The following is a 19,039-nucleotide window of genomic DNA, read 5'->3' on the forward strand; positions in this document are numbered from 1 at the left end:
TACTTGATGCTAAAGTCACAGAGAGGAGTGCAACTGGAGTAGCAAAGAAAAACTTTTGCCTCGCTACTTCTCACGCAAAGAGCAGGGGTACCAAGGTAAGGAATGCACTTGTCTGAAAATGCCCAAACTCCCTCTGGAGCTCTTCAAACAGCAAGAGGTTCCCATGGGAAGAGCTGAGCAATACAGCACAGGGCAGAAGCAGTGAATCTGCTAATGAGACCACACAAGAGCCTGCCTCTCCTGGGGTTCTGCTGCAGCATAAAGGAGAGCATGACGCACAGCCCCTCGCAGCTCAATTAAATGTTGCATTTTCCAGGTGTTCAAATTGCTCTCAATTGCTTTGGGCAAATGCAGTTGCCTGAAAGCACTTGAAGCGTTTCACTGCAAACACAATTCTCAGAGAACTAGTGGGGCTTTGTTTGGCAGTGCTTTCTTTCAATGTGTCTTCAGTGATCTCATCGAAATCCTGTGGAAATCCACCTGGTTCCCAGATATTGCCCATGGTTAATGCAGGGATGGAAGAGCACACAGCTTTGACAGGAGGGTAACCTGCAGGTGCTCCCCTGGCTGCTGGGGTCTGCACTCTGGGGTTGCCCTCTCACACCATCCAAAGGGGAATTTTTAACCACTCCACACTAGATTCCCAGAGACCTGGAATGCTGCAGTGGAAGCTGTCAAAACTGTTTTGTTGGACAGCTTCACTGCCCAGAGGTGATGGGAACCTTGCATTAATTCATAAGGAAACGTACAAGTTTCAAGTTTAACCATAAATTCTGATGGCTTGTATCACACCCAATGTGGGTGGCCAGTTATAATCACTGGAGAACCTGGGATGCACACAGGGAGAATGGTTTGGAAGTCTGCTACAGATGAAAGGTTGCTGCAGCACCTGCTTCTCTTCAGCCAGGAAATACACAGCAGAGGGTTCCTGTTTGATCTGCACAATGGCTTCATTTAATGTGCCTTTTGTTGCTGTTGCTGATAAATTACTTCCCTTCTCAATCCCTTGCACGTGGTGATTTTTTTATTACTGTTCTTGCCAAAGGCATAATATTCTATAAATTCAACACCTTCAGTGTTATCAGCTCTTCTGCTCAATTCTTGGTACCTTCTCTCTCTACATTTCTAGGCAAAATCTCTGGGTTTAAAACTTCAAAGAACTTATCTTCATTAATGAAAGTGCTATGGGACTTTTTTTTTAGATTAATGGTATTAATCTCTGGTAGCTGGACAAGTTCCAGTTTCACTTATTACATCTTTATACACAGAAATTCTCCCCAAAGCTCCAGTGGGTGCAAATGCTTCCTGCCCTGAAGAATGTTCACATCTCTGGATTTCTCATTCATCCTGTTTGTTGTACTCCCTCAGAAACAGGTCTCACAGGAATCTTTGCAAAGTGTGCTGCTGTATGAGAATACGAAGTAATTCTGCTCAAATGTCACATTAAAGCCTGGCTGACTCTGCCATTTCAGTGGGGTGGGCAGGCAGGGCAGGGGCAGCTGGTTGGGGTTTTTTGCTTGATTTTTTGCTTGGTTTTTTTACTAACCACTCAGGAAGAAAAACCTCTGAGCCATTTTACCTGATCATTCACCTTCTGCAAGTGCTTGCAAGGTAAAGTACAGCCACTGATCTCACTCCTCGAAATTGCCTCAGGTACCCAGCACTGAGAGCATGCACAGAGGAGGTGATGCTGCTTTGTGGTCAGGGTGCAGTAAAGAAAGGCCTTTACTGCCACTCCTATTTTTGAAAATTTTTCTTCCTTATGTCTAATGCAAGGGGCTGAAAATGTAAAATTCAGGATTTAATGAGCGCCTCAGAGTAAAGAGACTATTCAGTAGGACCTTTGCATATCCTAATAACAAGAAGTTAGGTCCAAAATATAATTGGAACATTTTTCTATTGCTTTGCTGTCCTTTGGTAAGAAAACTATTCTTTGAGGATAGATCTGGTTGTCCTTAGTTGGGAAAAAAAGTCCCCAAGGCTGAAATTCCCCCAGCAGTCCCCAAGAGCTTCTAAAAGCCAAAGTGTTGAATTTGTCTCTGGTTCTTTGGTGTGGAATGGGCACCCAAGGTTTTTTCTGGCAGTGGGTTTCCTACTCATTTATATTCTTACCAAGCCTGTTCCTAGGACTGGCAACAAAAAGAAGAGGAAAAATTAATGTCGAGGAATTAATAATCCATAGCAGTAGAGTAGCATAACTAAAGCAATTAAAATTTTATAAGCAGTGAAACTAGGATGCCTTATTATTAAACTGCAAATGTCTTCCCTCTTTCTACCTCTCATTGACTGCAAGCTGCATATTACAGTATGTGTTGCTCAGGGTTGGAGCATTTACATGGCAGCAAAAATAAAATATTAAAGGAGCATTTGGCCAAGTTTCAGTGAGAGCAGTTGAAGACTCGTTCAGCCAAGGGTTTATAAGTAACTTTGCTTTGCAGTACAATATTAAGGGTTGCAAATGTATTCCCTGTTGGACTGTAGGAATCACTTGGATTCAGATTTAAGGTGATATTTATATGTTTTGGTGTGTGTTTTTAAACAGTATTTTCCTTCTAGCAGATGAAAATGCTTTTTTTTTTAATGCTTTTTTTTAAATGTCTTTCAGGAAGGAAAACTTTTCATGCTTCCAAAGGCTGTCCCACAAACCTGCTGTGTTGTCAGTGCAATGGTGGGCCTGTGTATGGAGATTGTGATTGTCACAGCCATTCACTCTGGCTAGACAAGGTTTTGTAAATATAATTAATTTAACCTGTGCTTTAGAAATTAAGGTGGTCTGGCTTCTAATTTCCTGCTACTAATGCAAAGTAGGAATGTAAAGAAAACAGGCCTCAAGTCTTGTTCTTTGTCCTGTAGCTGCTTTAAAGGTTTTGTTCCAATTACAGAATAAGTATACATAAGTAGGCAATTTTTTTAGGACTGTAAGAAAGCAAAACCTGGCTTGTCTGGTTGATTGTCCAGCAAGCTTCCAATGGGTTTTGTGTCATTGTGCTGTGGGAGGCACTGAAGAGTGACAAGCAAGAGGTGTCATGTCCAGGATTAGAATTGGCAGTGATTTGTTTCTTATGTCTCAGTCCTTGCTAGGTGATGTACTGCATTGCCTTTCCATGTGACATCCGTGGCCTGCAAGGCCTAGAAAACTAAGAAATTCCCACCTGGATGAGACTTCTGTCAGATTAACTTACTGAATTTTAGGGGGGATGTGGTGTTCATTTACTCTGAGCATCTTGAAAAGCTGTAGAGGATGTAAGTACAGTAATTTCTGAGGAACTGCTGTAATTAGTTCATAAAGGAAGGGTGACACTCTTCTGGAGGTGTAAGAAAACTTTCCATAATGGAAAATGCCTCCCCCAAGTGGTTTTGGGGAAGTTGCAGTTAAGATACCACCTATAAAGAAGTCAGAGACAACTCTCCAACAAAATCTCAATAAAAAATCAGCTGTGGTAAAAACCTGATACTGAGGTTTTACAATTAACCAAAAATCCAGAAAACTTGAGAGAATTGCACTAAATCTTGTGGGCCCGGTTCTTCAAAGCACTGCTGCTTTCCAAAGGACATAAAACCAGTCTGTAGGTATTTTTCTGGGAGTGTGGAGGACAAAGCTCTGCTGCTTATCAACACAATTTGTAGCATAATTGAGGCGGATTAGAGCATTAAGGGATTTTTATAACAAATGTAGGAGTCTGATAATGAAACTCCACTTATTTTGAAGGACAGCGTGGTAAAGGTTACCAGTGGCAGAATAACTGGAATCTGTGTCAGAAATCTTTGAAAGCAGCAAGATCAGCAATGAAGATTAAAGGTCAAGCAAAACCAGCACAGCTCCTGTATTGTGTAAACTCAGTTTTCCTGATAATGGAAGGAAATGGCCTGGAAGCTCTTCTCTTCAAGAGGCTGAAAGAGCTCATAATCACTAAGTCTCCTAATCACTAATCACTGTGGACTACTAGGCACCCTGGTATCTCTTAGTAAAGGGGAAAATAGATTTCCAAGTTTCCAAACCAAAGAAGGATACAAGACAGTTTAAAGTACACGATGTGAATTACGTGTAGTGCAATAAATTTCCAGCCACATTAAGAGCCCCAAATGGAGAAATAATGAAGGGAAGGATAATAATTTGTATTAAATCTAGGAAAGCAGAAGCTTACTCTGTGTTTGGCTGTGTGAGTGAGGTTTTAGCTGCCATGGGAACCTGCTGTACTGCAGAGGGTGGGAGGGAATAAGAAGGGAAAAGGAAGAAAAATTTTTAACTTCAATACCTTTTCTGTTTGTATAATCAAAGCCTGCATGGCAGCAGAAGACAGGACTTACAGCCTCTCCTGGCTCAACAAACTACAGAGGGAGCTAGTCATGTTCCTCACCTTTACCCAAACTTTAAAATAAATGTTTCAGCAGCTGTGACCTTGTGGCAGGAAAAACTCAGGGTGGGAATGAAGACTTCAAAATTTTCCTTTTCTTTCCTCTTGGCAAAGGACTTGACGTCTCCCATGCAATTCTGTCCTCCCCGTAAATGTAACTTTTCCCTCTGTTGTTTTTGTTGGGGTTTTTTCTTGTTGATAGGGACATTGCCCTGTGGATTTTGGGCAGCAGGGCAGAACAGGAAGGAGCAGGGACTGGACAAGAAGTCTTTGTGAATCTCCTGTTCACCTCCACCCTGTCTTCTCTCACGCACTCCCCGTTTTATTTCTTTTTTTTCCCCAATGCCATTCTCCCTTGAATTCTTCTGTTTCCTGGAATTAAGCAATTAATAAGATCAGAGTTTTGGGTGGTTTTTTTCTCCCCACAAAGCTTTGTCACGTGCCTCATCAAACTTACAGCAACTTGCAAAGAAAAATAACCCCTGGGAGCTGTTTAGGTGCTCTCCATGATTCCCATCTAGGGCAGCCAGCCTCTTTGCTTTGCTGGTGTGCCCAGTGTCCTGGAATTGATAGGAGGGGACAGAGGAAGAAAAACCTGAGGAGGTGGGGAAGGAGGAGGATGGGGGGCAGACAAATAGCAAATGCTCAGGCAAAACAAGAGACAAAACAAGTTCCCCCACCCGCATTCTTTTCCTTTCTCTACCTCCAGAATAAGATGTACCTCCACAGACAGGGTCATTTCTGAGAGGAGGTTTTCTCCTCCAATTTTTCCCCTTCTAAGCTGGGACCAGTGCATGCAGGTGTGGCTTTGCATAAGCAGTAGAGGAAGCTTACCTATGAAAGCTGGTGGGCACCACCTCTGGGGATTCCTGCTGCCAGGTAAGATTTGGCTTTTCTTCTTCTTCTCTTTGTTGCTTCACTTTTCACAGAGGATGTCTCTTAGCTGGGCTCATGGTGAGCTGTCTTTGTGCCCAGCCAGTGCAGAAGTGCAGCTCCTGTGCCTGTGCAAAGGCGAAGGAGGCTTACTGCAGGGTGCAGGAGCTCCAGAGGGGGAAGGATGTTCTCTGCCTGCACTTTTGCACGAGCGAGGGGACACTTCTGGAGGAGTCTCAGCCTGCTGAGTGCGTGCTCTAGGTATTTTGGTTCCTAGAGTTAAGGACAATGACAACAGGGACATCTGTTTGTGGGTGGGAGTCAGGGGAAGGGCCGGCAAGGCAGATGTCATGGTGGGAGTCTGCTGGAAATACAGCACAGCAGAGAGGAAAGGGCCCAGGGGGTCTCATTAGAAGGTCTTATTAGGTCTTTATCAGGAATTTCCTGCTGTGTGTGGAAGAAAAGTGCCTGACACAGCTGGTGACAGAGCCACTGAGGACAGGTGTCCCACTGGACCTGTGTGTGAACTCAGAAAGACTGGCAAGTGATGTGGCATTTGCTGGCTGTCTCGGGCACAGTGATCATGAAATAAGAGATTTAATCCTTGGAGAAGTAAGAAGGGGAGCTCAGCAAACTTTGGACTTGTGGAGGGAAGACTTTGGCCTGTTCAGGTGGACAGAGTTCCTTGGGAGGCAGCTCTGAGGGACAAAGGGGTCAAGGAAGGCTGGACACTCTTCAAGAAAGAAATCCTAAAGGTGCAGGAGCAGGCCAGTGGTCATGGCTTGTATCAGTACAGTGTGGCCAGCAGGACCAAGCACTGGTGAAGGCACTCCTCAAATCCTGTGCTCAGGTCTGGCCCCTCACTGCAGGGACATCGAGGGGCTGGAGTGTGTCCAGAGAAGGGCAGTGGAGCTGGGGAACGGTCTGGAGTTCCTGTGAGGAGCAGCTGAGGGAGCTGGGGGGGTTTAACCTGGAGAAAAGGAGGCTCAGGGGAGACCTCATCACTCTCTACAACTCCCTGGAGGAGGCTGTAGTGAGGGGTCAGCCCCTTCTCCTGAGTTAGAAGCAGTAGGACAAGAAACAGCAGGTTCAAGCTGCACCAGGAAGGTTCAGATTGCATATCAGGAAAGTCTTTCCTGGAAGGGTTGTCAAGGCCTGGAATGGGCTGCCCAGTGAGGTGCTTGAGTCACATCCTTGGAGGTATGTTTAAAAGATGGGTGGATGTGTCACTCATCGACAGAGTTTAGTGGTGGACTCTCTGTGCTGGGTCTATAGATGGACTCAATGGTCTTAGGGGTCTTTTCCAACCTAAACAATTCTATGATTCTATGGTTACATTTATTTGGCTTTCTGGCCATGTTTGGAAAGGAAGTGTTTAGACATTCTCTGTCCTCATTTTCTGTGTCACCAGAGAAAGATGGTATGGTAACCAGAGATGTCCCTCGCCTCCCACTGGAATTGACAGTCTGTTAGGAATAGTCCCACTGTAACACCAACAGTGCCAAAAGAATCTGAGTGGCAAATCTGTGATTTACAGTGAATCAGCCCTGTGTGTTCTGGTTGCACCAAAGAGGAAGGGTCAAAACTAACAGTGCAGCACCAAACTGATGCTCTGAGATACATGGCTGCAGGTGGCTCTGAAAACTGCCAACCTCCTTAGAGCCATGCCTCCAGAGCAGCTGGGGATACATTAAAACCTGTAGATATCTATATATATACCAGGGGATGTATTAAAACCTGCATGGACATCAGGCCTTCCTTGCACTCTTCAATTTGACAGTCAGACAATAAATAAATGTTAACAATTTTTATACTGTAATAAAGTGAGCATAAGTGCTGTTTAAGCTCTGCTGTCCATTTGAGATTTGTTTCAGCTCAGTGGAACACGACCTTGCATGCTGCTGTCAAGCCTCAGTTTATCATATTCCACCACCCCCACACCACCACAGCAATTTTTTTGTGTTCTGGCCAATCCTGCATGTGTGGTGCAGGGGAGGAGACCCTCTGCACTTCTGCCCATCTTCTCTAGCTGGGAGGTGCTTTGCTCAGAGATAAGGACAGGTCATTGAGCTGTGGTGCATATGTTTTCCCTTTCCAGGTTTGGGGTTTTTTCGTTCCAAAATTGCTGTAAATATGCAGGGTGTTTCAAGCCTTACAGTAGAGGCTGTTTGATGTGCTTACATGGCAGCACACCTCATGTGATTGTTATAAAAGGGTTTATGCTGTGAGGTACGTGCTTTCTCCATTGGACAGGTTCAAAAGTGGGGTTCAGGTTCAAAAGAAGACTTCTCCCAAGACATCAAGAAAATCAGAAGCAGAACAGGAATAGGTGCAATAAATGTTCAGCAAGCACAAAAAAAATTTCTTTTTTTTTAATTGCAAAAAAACTATACTCCTTAGTGTTGATAAGGAAACACATTAGAGTTCCTGTCAGGACAATGAAATGCAAACATTTCTCTTATATGTAATCACAGCTCTTATTTTAAATGATGGAGAGATCTTGGTGAAAATTGTGGTGTCACAAAGTCCTTTTGTCTTGTTCATACAAAAACAGAGCCTGTGAGCAAATCTTAGCAACTGAAGATAGACTTTTGTTACTTTCACCTGTATTGCTGGTAAAACAGGTTCCTGTTTGGGAAGCCATGAAAACATGTGCATGCATCTATATAAATATCTATGTAAATAGATATATACATAAAACCATACATATTTTAACTTGTGTAAGATCTGTTTCTTCAGGCAAACATGAGAGAACAGGAACTTTTCCTGTTCATATTTTCAGGCAGCTGTTCTGTAAAACACAGGACTGCCTAAAAGTGAACACAGAAGCTGAGTTCATAAATATTTTCAGATCTGATTTAGAGATTGAAATTAAGAACAAAGTACTGCAGTATGTAACTAGAGATTTAAGAATTGCTGATACCTTTTGTTTCCAAAGTGCAGTATTTAGTTTTTCTTTACTTCTTTGTATTTACCTGCAAAGAAGCAAATTCACATTTTTCCCTGAAACAATTGACCACTGAGCCCTAAGACTCTATGTAAAATGGTAAAGGGAACTAAACCTCTTTATTCTTGTGTAACTCATTAGCTGAAATCAGACGATTAGAGCTAATGTTTCCATCTAAAACAATTCAAGTGCCTCATTAATGGGGATAGATTTCCTTTGATCTAATTACTTCATGTCCCAGATATATGGGAAACTCAGAGATCAGCGCTGAGAAATCTCTGCAGACCTGGTCACATCCAGAAACGTGAATTTACATGTGGACTTCAGAAATGTCATTTAAAATGGTAATGAGCCTTGTTTAGTCTGCTGGCCAAATGTTTTATGAAATCACATTGATGACAGCCAGAGAACGAAGATGATGGCTGTTTGCTGAGTATGATTTAATCTCCATTATTATAGGCAAGTGGATTGCAAATTTCCATAATTACACATCCAGTGCACTGGTCAGATTCTGTTGTAAAGTTTGGTAATTGCTGTTGTTGGGAAAACAGTCCAGCGGGGTGTTGCTGTCACATGATGGGCTTTTGAGGCTGAGCTAATGGGATGCCCTTTTAAAGTGTTCTCCATGTTTTCTGCTTTAGAGGCAGAGGACACCATCATGGAGATTTCATCAAAAGAAAATACTCACTTTTTCTCAAACAACACAATCCTGCCCGTGGATCGATCTTCATTCAAATCCGAATCATCCGCGTCCAAGGAAAAGCAGTCGTGTTGTGGAGGTATAAAGGTAGAGTAAGAGCTTTTGAATATTCCAGCAGGGACTTACAAAATCTCTCTTTTTATTTATTCATTTTTTTAATGAATGATCCCTTTTTAAATTCTGATTATGTCATGCTGAGTCAGTATGAAATTATTAGATGCATTTCTAATTCACAAGAAAATCTTCTTCAGATCCGTATTTGCCTAATGTTTGCCAGTCATCAAATATAATTTGTTGGCTGAGGCTTGCATATTGTGAGGTGTTCAAGACCCATCCTAAAAAGCCCCTCTATCTTTCTTACTGCTCCACCTAAAGCTGAGAACAGGGCAGGTTGCTTTTTTAAGATAGCAGCCATGGTATTCTGCTGGGTTCTCCAAACTAATATCCTGTTATGGTCTGTGTGTTTTGAGTGCTGTATGATTAAAGCATGATTGCAATGCTCCTCGTTCAAGAGAACTTGCACGAGGTGACTTTGAAACTGCAGAACTGTCATGACTTTATCTACACCTCTCTCACCCCGCAGAAGTTTTTGCTGGAGCAGGGAGGTCCCTGCTCTGAGCCTCACGATGTGGCTGTGCCTGCCTGGTGGGACCTGGGGCACAGCAGGCAGCACAGAGCTCTCCCTGCTGCCTCTGCCTCTTTCCCAACAGGCTGGCACTCTGCTGGGTGAGGTCTCAAAATCGCCATGCAATGGTGAGATGATTTGAGTTACACGGAAAATGAGTTTTCAGCCTTGCCTCGTTCTTTTCATGGTGCACAGTCTTTATTTCTGTTGTTTTTTCCACTCAATCACACATCTACTTTCAGATATTAATCCAGCTACCAATACAGCCAGTGAAAAGAGCAATAGTTGCCCTGAAGTCTATAACTTTTGAATGTTTTGGTTTTGTTTGAAATGGAGGATGAATTGTATTAAATAAATGTTGTACCATAATATAATTCTGTCATTTCTTCTCCATTTGCTACAATGATCATCCAATTCCCTCAATGAAAAAAACTTCAGTCACAGATTAGCCAGTCAGGAATCAGTTTATTAGCTCCAGAAATTGAAAAGAAATATTATTTCAGCTCAGTTTCTTTCTCTTTAAAGAAGTTGTGTCTTCTAGGAACCCAAACTGATATTACTAATGTATATCTAGGAACTAAGATATATGATATGCTATGATATAATGTATATATGTAGGAACTAAAAAGACCTCTCTCTTTTTTTGGAGAACTAACACTTTTTGAGTTCTGATTAGGTCTTGCTGAGTCAGAATGAAATTATTAAAGATATCTCCAAATCATGAAGAAGTCTGCTTCAGGTTTTGCCTAATCAGTTAAGAAAACAATATATAGATAAAACAGGTTATTTTTACCAATTATCAACCTTTCTATGTCTTAAAATTGCCTTCTTTAACCAGAAATATATGGTGAAATATCTGCTTACAAGCAGTGACAAACCAGAGAAGAATGTGAAATCATATGTGCCTTTCTGTCCCAGCCCTAATTCAGGAGTGTCTTTCCACCACTGCACACCTGGAACAGAAGCAAACCCAGTAAAAAAATTTGTTCCAAAGACATTCAGAAGCATTTTAAGTTGTAGTTTACCTATATAATTTTCCTGAAAAAAACCCCTATGTGCTGTCACATTGCTATTTAAAATCCAAGGGCATAAGCTTACAGGAAATGTAAAATATTATGGCAATATTTGTACTGGAGAGTCCTTGAGAGCTGCTGCTGTAGGAAAAAAAGACCCAGAGAGGGTTTGTATATGTTTATTTACTGTTTCTGAAGGAGGGATAACCAGCCCTGGATAAAGTGACACTGAGATATATTTGAACCTTAGCACAATAATTTACATTCAGCAGTGATGTTATTGCCACTGTGCCTTGTCAAATGAGATGTGAGGAGATGTGCACTGGAGGTGAGTACATTGCTCAGAGCAGCTGCTTACTGGGAGTGTGATTGTCAGAGAGGATTAAGGAGCAGCACAAGGCTCTAGATTCCTATTCAAATAAAACCTTAACGTGGGGTTAAGTCCCTCTTAATTTCTGGGACTGGGTTTTACAGAAAGCATCCATATTCGTACTCATTTTGAGTCAACACCTCCTGTATCTGAAGGTGGAAAGCAAAGCTGTGGTTTCCATGACCTATTCCACTGTGTGGGAGTATCTGTGGAGCACATAACCTCAGCTGGGCTGCATTCAGTGAGGGCAGATTGCAGATTGAGGCAATAAATCTGCAGGAACAGAGAGCTCACTCTAAGGACCCTGCTCTCCCACCACATGCACTTCAGACCAGGTGAATTCTGTGGGAAAGGGGCTCAGTCTGTACCTTTGAAGTGCATACCAAAGCACTGTGAAGGGAGATGGAGTTTGATTTCCAAAGCCCAGTCCTGGTTCAGAAGGATGTGCTGGAGCAGATGCAGAGATAGCTAAGAGAGAACTGCCTCTGCAAAACTGGAGGGGAGAAGGTGCCAAATGCAGGGTGCACTCAGGAAAATGCATGTATTAGAGACTGCAGGAGAGCTTGCAGGGGAAGGATGAGCCTGACAGAGAGTTGCCTGGCAGGTTCATCTCACAGAACATGTAACATATTTTAAAATGTTCAAAAACTCACCTCCCCACCAAGCCACACCTAGCATTTACCCATATGGTTACTGTGTAGGATGCTCCCTGCTGAGAAAATCACAGGTTTCTGTCTTTCAACAGAGCAGTAGCTTTGGCATCTATCTGAAATTAGCAATGGTTGAGAGTCAATTAAGTTTTTTATCAATATTGCTCATAAGAGATGAGCAAATCAGTAATCAAGCATTTAATAAGAAGTAGGAGAAATACTGGTTTGGCTTTTTGGCAAAAGAAGTAAGATGCAGAACATATTTAAAAATAATTCATATATCTTCTGTACTGCCTGATTTAATCACTGTCTTTTTTTCCCCACAGATATTTCTTGGTGCATTGTCTTTTGTTTATTTTGCTAAAGCACTGTCAGGAAGTTACCTAAAAAGCACTATCACACAAATAGAAAGAAGATTTGACATCCCTTCCTCCTTGGTTGGTGTTATTGATGGAAGTTTTGAAATTGGTATGTGCTATAGAAACACATTTTTATTTTGAGGGGGAAAAAAAGAGTGATGCAGTTTGTTCTGAAGAAGGATTGCATGAATCTCCGTGAAACTTAAAACCGAGCAAGATTCACCTGGTAAAAATAAGTGGGGCTATCAGTATGATTATGTTCAATAGGATAAGGTTGCTAACACAAACAATTCAGCATAGACATAAAAAATTGCAATTTGATAAGCTAAGCATGTGACAAATTCATACTAATAAACATTTTGACCGTTGAATGAGAATTTTCCTGCTCAGATTTCTGCAGGCAGAAATCCACCTCCCTCACAAGTGTTTGTCCTTTGTGATCTATTAAGCAGCAGGAGGACAAACCTCTGACTGTAATCCACATTTCCTGTGCAGGCCCTCTCCTTCCCTCTCACAGTGAGGTTTCCAGCATGCCTTTGTCTCTTACCATTTCAGACCACTGAATTTATCTCATGGGTGTTCAGTGGACTGTGGTACTCCTAGGAATGAAATCTTAGCCTAAGTGTGTAAAACTCTGCTTGATTCCTCCTTTTTCTGCTTTTCTGGTTATTTGCTCTCTTCAGCTGGCACAGGCTTTCTCCTCTTTTCCAGCTGTTTATCCAAAGGTTTATGGTTTTCCTATCACAGAAGGCCTGGAAAGAAGGAGAAAGGCCATCCCCACCTGCCCTGTCTCCCTGAAATCAGTGCCTTACTACATACCAGGAATTGTTATTTTATGGGATCTCTTATCAACAAGCAGTAAAACTCATTTTTCCTTTTGTACTCTCAAAGGGAACCTCCTAATCATAATTCTAGTGAGCTACTTTGGAGCAAAGCTTCACAGGCCAAGAATAATTGGAGCAGGCTGCTTAATTATGTCAGCTGGAACGTTCCTAATTGCAATGCCCCAGTTCTTCATGGGAAGGTAAGTGCAAAGTGATCCCTGTTTTCCAGCTGGGCTGTGCACACTGAATGGCAGCTCCCTAAAACATTTAGGCATTGGTTATGGTGATAGAAATAGGCATATGGGGATGTGGTTACTTAATTTAAATTTTTTTTTTGTGAAATGATTTATTACTGTAGAGCAAATGATTTAATATGTATACTCTTTTCAGTTGTAATCAGCTTTTTTTTAAAATTAGTCTCTGATCTTGATTGGCCACATTTTGGTGTGGTTTGGGATTTGTTGAAATGTCAGTAAAGAAGTGATGACTAAACTCAGGAGGACAATCTCAGCACAAGCCAGAGGATGCACCAGTGTCTGATAATCTCTTAGTCCAAATTCATGTATCATAGTAGAGCAAAGTGGCTGTTAAACTGAAATTAATCACCTTTGCAAAAAGAACCAACGGGACAATCTCATGTACAGCTGCAGTACAAAGAGAGCTCTGTTTATCCCCTGTAAACCACCACTGCAATGGATCCAGATGGATTCTTATGGATGCAGATGAAGTTTGCATTCAGGTGCTATAGGCCTGTCTGGTAGTTACAGATCTGCTTGCTTATCTCATCAGCACTTATGGATAAATACAACTTTGTTTTCCAAACAGATACAGGTATGAAAGATTCCCTTCCACCATCAATTCCACTGTCAGCCTCTCTCCATGTCTGCAGGACAAAAGCCAAACTCCTCTCTCAGCCTTGGAGAAATCCCCAGCAAAAATAAACGCAGGTGAGAATTGTCTCTGCTAAATATTGGGGCTGGTAGTGCTTGTTGTCATTATTGTTTCCCAAATCTTTCTGTCAGGAGATCCCAGTTTTGATTAGAAGGAAGTGAAAGAGTTTTCTAAAAAAGGTGTGTGGTGGCAAATTTATAAAACCAGCAAAACTGTACTGTCTTTGAGGCAGCTCATGCTAAGGATTTTTCTACCTTAAGGTATTTCACAGTTTTCCTGCTGTTTCTCCCACCACAGAAGCATTTTAGGAGCCCTGAGCTTTCAGTGTCCAACTGTTACTACAAACACATCGCTGTTGTCTCTTGTTGTGCACACAGGGTGTGAAAAGGAAGCAGGCTCTTCCATGTGGATCTATGTTTTACTTGGAAACCTTCTGCGTGGAATAGGTGAAACCCCTATCCAGCCCCTGGGAATTGCATACATCGATGATTATGCTGTTGAAGAGAATGCTGCCTTATATATTGGTAAAATAAATATAATTTCTTTTTCCTAATGGATTTCTCCCCAGAGGAAACTGAGTCGTTCTGAATAATGGAATGAATGTTATTGAATTAACTTGCCCTGATTGTTTTGTTTGCATAATTTCCAATATTAAAGTTTATTTAACAGTCATGTACACTCAAGGGACCAAGTTCCCATTTAATTATACCAGCACAGTTCCATTATCTTAATTTGGTGAAAGAATTTGACCTTGGCTTCCTGCTGTTACCCTAATCTTCCTAATTCTTCTGGATGTGGACTGCTGAGCCTCTGTGCACATTCAGTTCTCTGGAAAGTGATAAAAACAGGCACTCTTTTAAGCACTTAAAATAGAATTTCAGTGGGCACTCAAAATGTTCCCTCCAGATTCGTGTAGGATTATAAACAATAGTACTGAAGCTTTAGGAAGTTGGGATCCCTGGGTTTTTTGTGTTCATTGTTTGATGGCTGCACATTCATGTGAAATATTACCAAAAAGTCCTATCTCATCAGCATCTGCTCTTGACAAGTTTCCAGCCAGGCAGAAGGCAAAAAATCAGATTCTCTCTGTAAAAGAGTCACTCTTCCCAGATTTCTGGGTGAATTTTTTCAAATTCAAAGTATTCAGAAAGTTTGGCTGAGAGTGTATAGAAACATATTAACAATGGAAAATAAAGCAAAGTGATTTCTCAGCCTCTTCAGGGCCTACCTCAACTAAAAGTGATCAGCTGACTTTAAAAAATGACATTTGCTCCCCAGTTACTGTAATCCTGTCAGCTAAAGCATTTCTAGCAATTGTAGATTGGTGTTGCTGTTGAGTTCAGGCCATTCAGTTTGCTGACAATATTTCCTTCAGGCTGAATGTAACTCTTTAACTGGATAACAATAAAAAGTGTCATCACAGTGGAGAAAATTTTATTGATGACTTTTTTTCTTCTTGGAAATATTTCAATTTGTGTGACTGTGTCTCTTGCTGCCCATCACACTCTGCTGCCAGATGCAGAAGAGCCAGCGCCCTTTTTATCTCAGGAGTGTAACAGAGCCCTGTTTTCCCTTCCAGGCTGTGTGCAGACAGTGGCAATCATAGGGCCAATATTTGGCTTTCTCCTGGGATCCCTGTGTGCCAAACTTTACGTTGACATTGGCTTTGTGGATCTGGGTAAGTCAGAGCACTTGGGCTTTAAATACCCAGTCAGGCTCCAAAATGCCTATTTTTGGCCAAGAACTCTCTGGTTATCTGCTAGGCATGAGGGGCTAGCAGGGGCAGAGGGGGCACTCTGTGAAATGAAAGGATGGCAGCAGTGTGGCAGAACAGGCTGGCAAGGAGATGGGTGTAGAGGAAGAAGGCAGTCTGACTCTTCCTCAGCCCCAGCAGGTCTGCAGCAGGTGCCTCCAAGGGATGCTCAGGTAAGGAGGCTCTGGGGAGATCATGGGAGCCAGGAGGAAGCAGGACTGAGGCTCAGGATGCTGCATGTGCCCTTTTAGTATCCTGTTGTTGCCTGGAAAAGTGGTTTGGCAGGGGGTACCAAATCTTCTGCTTGCTCTTCTTCTGAGAAAACAATAATTAAAAAAAAAAAAAAAAAATCCGGAGGAAACCAGGTCCTGATTGCTCTTCTTCTGAGGAAACAATAATTTTAAAAAATTCCGGAGGAAACCAGGTTTTTTCCTGGGGTTTTTGTGTAGAACAGCCTGGCTGGGAGCAAGTGAGTGGGCACCTGGGCTGCTCCACGTGCTGGTGCTTGCAGCAGCTCTGGGGATGTGCAAGTGGCACAGCAGGGTCAGGGCCAGGCTGCTGCTGTGCCCCAGCAATCAGTGAGCCCTCAGCATGTCCCCACATGTAAAACATGTAAAACACCCACAGAGACACAGAGCACAGCTAGACCTGGATGGGAAAACCACCCTGCCAACCCACCTTCCTTATTAGCAGCACATGTCCTCCAGATGTGTTTATTTGATATAAAGGTCTCCTCCAGCCTTGTCTCATGAGCTCTTGGAGATCTACATCACACCCGAGATAGCTCAGCCACCTCAGATGGCATCAAATTAGCAGGATGGCTTCTGTGGCAGTGCTGGAAACAGAAAAGTTTTAATAAAAGGCAAAATAACAAAGCTCTTTACAGAGAAAAACCGAGCCAGGGGCAAGAGGCTCTTGCTACTGGTAAAACACCTCACAAAAGTGATTCATTTCTTTGTTCTCTTATTTTTCTAGTGAATTGCTTAGGCAGGACTTTATGGCTTCTGTCCAGTTTGCTATCCTTAAATTCGAGGTGAAGTCCCCTAGGTCCTATGAGGTGTCTTTTTACCTAATTGAGGAGAGAAACTTCTGGGCTTTTTTCCTTTTTTAGGAGACAATGGATAGTTTTGTCACTCCATCAACAGGGGGCACATCCCTACATTTATTCCTTTCCTCTCTTCCCCTTTCTGCAGACAGCGTCACCATCAGCCCCAAGGACGTGCAGTGGGTGGGGGCGTGGTGGCTGGGCTACCTGATAGCTGGGGTGATCAGCATCCTGGCTGGCATCCCCTTCTGGTTCCTGCCCAGGCACCTCCCCAGGCCCCAGAGCAGGAAGGACTCCAGCACCTCCTCTGAGCACTCCAAGTTCATCACTGAGGAGAACAAGGACCAAGGCACCTCCTCTTGGCAGCAAGCGAAGCTTGCAGAGATGGCAAAAGGCAAATCACTTGAGTTTTCTTCCTGATTGTTCAGTTTTTCTCTCAAAGGCTTTTAGACTTGAAATTTTTATACTTTCTGAGTCCCAATTTTAATGGTCTCAGAACTATGGTTTTTCCCTTTCACTCCCCAACTCCACAGTACACACAAAAATGTCTCTTCAGTGTTCCCTGGATTTGCTATTGCATGAGAAATGGCTGAGATTTATAAAATTACAATAGTGGCCCAGCACGTCATGAAACTGCAAAAAAATTTCATTCACATGTAGTGACTGTTGCAGAAGTGGTGCTCCAAAAAACCCCAACCCTTGTTTTTTGCTAATTATTTTTTCCCTGTAAGTTCATGAGTTAGGAAAACATGTAGAATATCTGATCAGACTAGAGATGGGCACAGAGCAGCTACAGTACTAGAGGAGGCTGTCTGGGTTTAGACAGGAGCTGGTTTGCACAACTGCATTTCCTTGGCCATGCTTTGCCAAAAGCATTTTCCCTCAGAAGCTGAATGTGCACCTCAATATTTGTGTGCTTACTGTCAGCTGTGCTGAGCACCCTGTGCCCCAAATTAAGCTAAACAGTGCTGTGGCTGTGGAGGACACACAGAAACCAAATCATTCCTGGTTTATGATGGAAAGAAGGTATTTAAAACAAGAGATCTCTTCTGGGGAATTGATGCTTAGTGCTTTGCTCCACTGTTCCTCCCTCCAGAAATGGGGGTGCTGTGAGGAATTCCTCAGGGAGCTTCACAGATTCCCTCTGAAATCTTTTGCAGTTTTGGGGTTTTTTTGGAAGGGGCACACATGTTACAAAGCATTACTCACAGCATTACTCTGGCCTGCTTGTTATCTCTGCTGTTTTGTCTTGCAGACTTCTTGCCATCACTGAAGAACCTCTTTGGGAATCCAGTTTACATTCTTTATTTGTGTGCAAGTATTATTCAGTTCAATTCTCTAATTGGCATGGTGACATATAAGCCAAAGTATATTGAGCAACAGTATGGGCAGACATCTTCAAAAACTAACTTTGTTATAGGTAATGCTATATCTGCTTCTTGATATCTTTAAAATGTACATTTTAGGAGTGGCATATTCCATATACCTATAGGAAAAATTGTATTTTTTTTAGGGTATGTTCATTTCTTCTCCTTCCTTGTCTGACTTTAAGTATTAGCTCATGGAAGGTAAGTTATTTCATTTCTGCTTCAGCACAAATTAACTCTGAGTTTATCTATGCAAGAGTTACTGCAAAAGTTCACATGATTTGATATCTTAATTCCCATTTCACTGGAAATTTGAAAAGTAATGTATGTACAACACAAGAAAATAATTGAGAAATAATTTTAAAATATTTTACATAAATTTATCATCAGACAGATCTGCTGCCTTGATGGCTTCCCATTTATTTCAACAAAACAACAGATCAGTTCAGTGAGTGCTGTGGGAGACTCTCTGCAGAGATTGGTGTTAAATAAAAGGGAGACAAGTCATAATCCAAGCTGTCCCTTACAGCACAAGAGAGAGAAGCTGCTTCAGCCTTTGGGTTACAGAAATTAACATTTTTGTAGCTGACTTCATGAGGGTGGACTGGGCTGCCCAGTTGCTGGACCTGCCTGTGGGGTTCAGCTCCAGAGGTCCAGGGCTTCAACAGCATTAACAGCAAAGAGGTTTACATCTGCCCACCCCAGAGGCAACTGCCTTGTTCCAGAGCAGCATTAGTTGCACAGCAACAGAGGTGTATATGTGCTGAAAAACTGTAATGATCCATTGTGCTATGTTAATTCCCTGCAAGATAGAAGCTGGAATTTCCTGGCACAAAACTCCTCAAAGCAAGGAGAAATCGTCAAGTACATTTGATTGCAAAAGAAAGTCCAGAAAACAATCCCTACATTCAGTATAGTACTTCTCATTGTATTTAAATATTTTCTGGAGCTAAGCTTTCAGGTATGTGCAGAGTGAGTGAGGATTAAGAACCATTTGATTTCTCTGAGCACAGGGACTGTATCCAACAGAGTGTATGATGGTTAGGGAAGCATCCTGCTGAGTGGCTGTCCCTGCAATAAGGTGATTTTACTTCCTCCTTTTCCTTTCTCTCCAAATCCACCTTTCCTAAGGAACCTGAGGGCTGACTCAAACTCACAGTGCTTATTTCTCTTTCACAACCTCTTTTACTTTCTTCTTCTTAAAAAAAACAAAACAAAAAAAAAAAAAAAAAAAAAACCCCCAAAAAATTTTATACCAAAATCACAA

General features: G+C 42.2%; 1 protein-coding gene across 2 annotated transcripts in view; it reads left to right on the forward strand.

Annotated features, from left to right (window-relative positions):
* Positions 1 to 8,833: 8,833 nt before the first annotated feature.
* LOC120502293 (solute carrier organic anion transporter family member 1C1-like) overlaps positions 8,834 to 19,039 on the forward strand; it is a 19,548-nt gene continuing 9,342 nt past the window's right edge. Inside the window, exons 1-8 of one of the 2 annotated variants that reach the window (XM_039709571.1) lie at positions 8,834 to 8,962; positions 11,860 to 12,001; positions 12,784 to 12,916; positions 13,542 to 13,663; positions 13,985 to 14,131; positions 15,187 to 15,285; positions 16,554 to 16,799; positions 17,661 to 17,825. In XM_039709571.1, coding sequence (XP_039565505.1) covers positions 8,834 to 8,962; positions 11,860 to 12,001; positions 12,784 to 12,916; positions 13,542 to 13,663; positions 13,985 to 14,131; positions 15,187 to 15,285; positions 16,554 to 16,799; positions 17,661 to 17,825 — 1,183 coding nt within the window. The remainder of the gene's footprint in view (positions 8,963 to 11,859; positions 12,002 to 12,783; positions 12,917 to 13,541; positions 13,664 to 13,984; positions 14,132 to 15,186; positions 15,286 to 16,553; positions 16,800 to 17,660; positions 17,826 to 19,039) is intronic. The other variant, XM_039709572.1, reaches the window with a different exon arrangement.

The sequence above is a fragment of the Passer montanus genome, unplaced genomic scaffold, assembly GCF_014805655.1.
Source record: "Passer montanus isolate IOZ18808 unplaced genomic scaffold, ASM1480565v1 scaffold216, whole genome shotgun sequence".
NCBI lineage: Eukaryota > Metazoa > Chordata > Aves > Passeriformes > Passeridae > Passer > Passer montanus.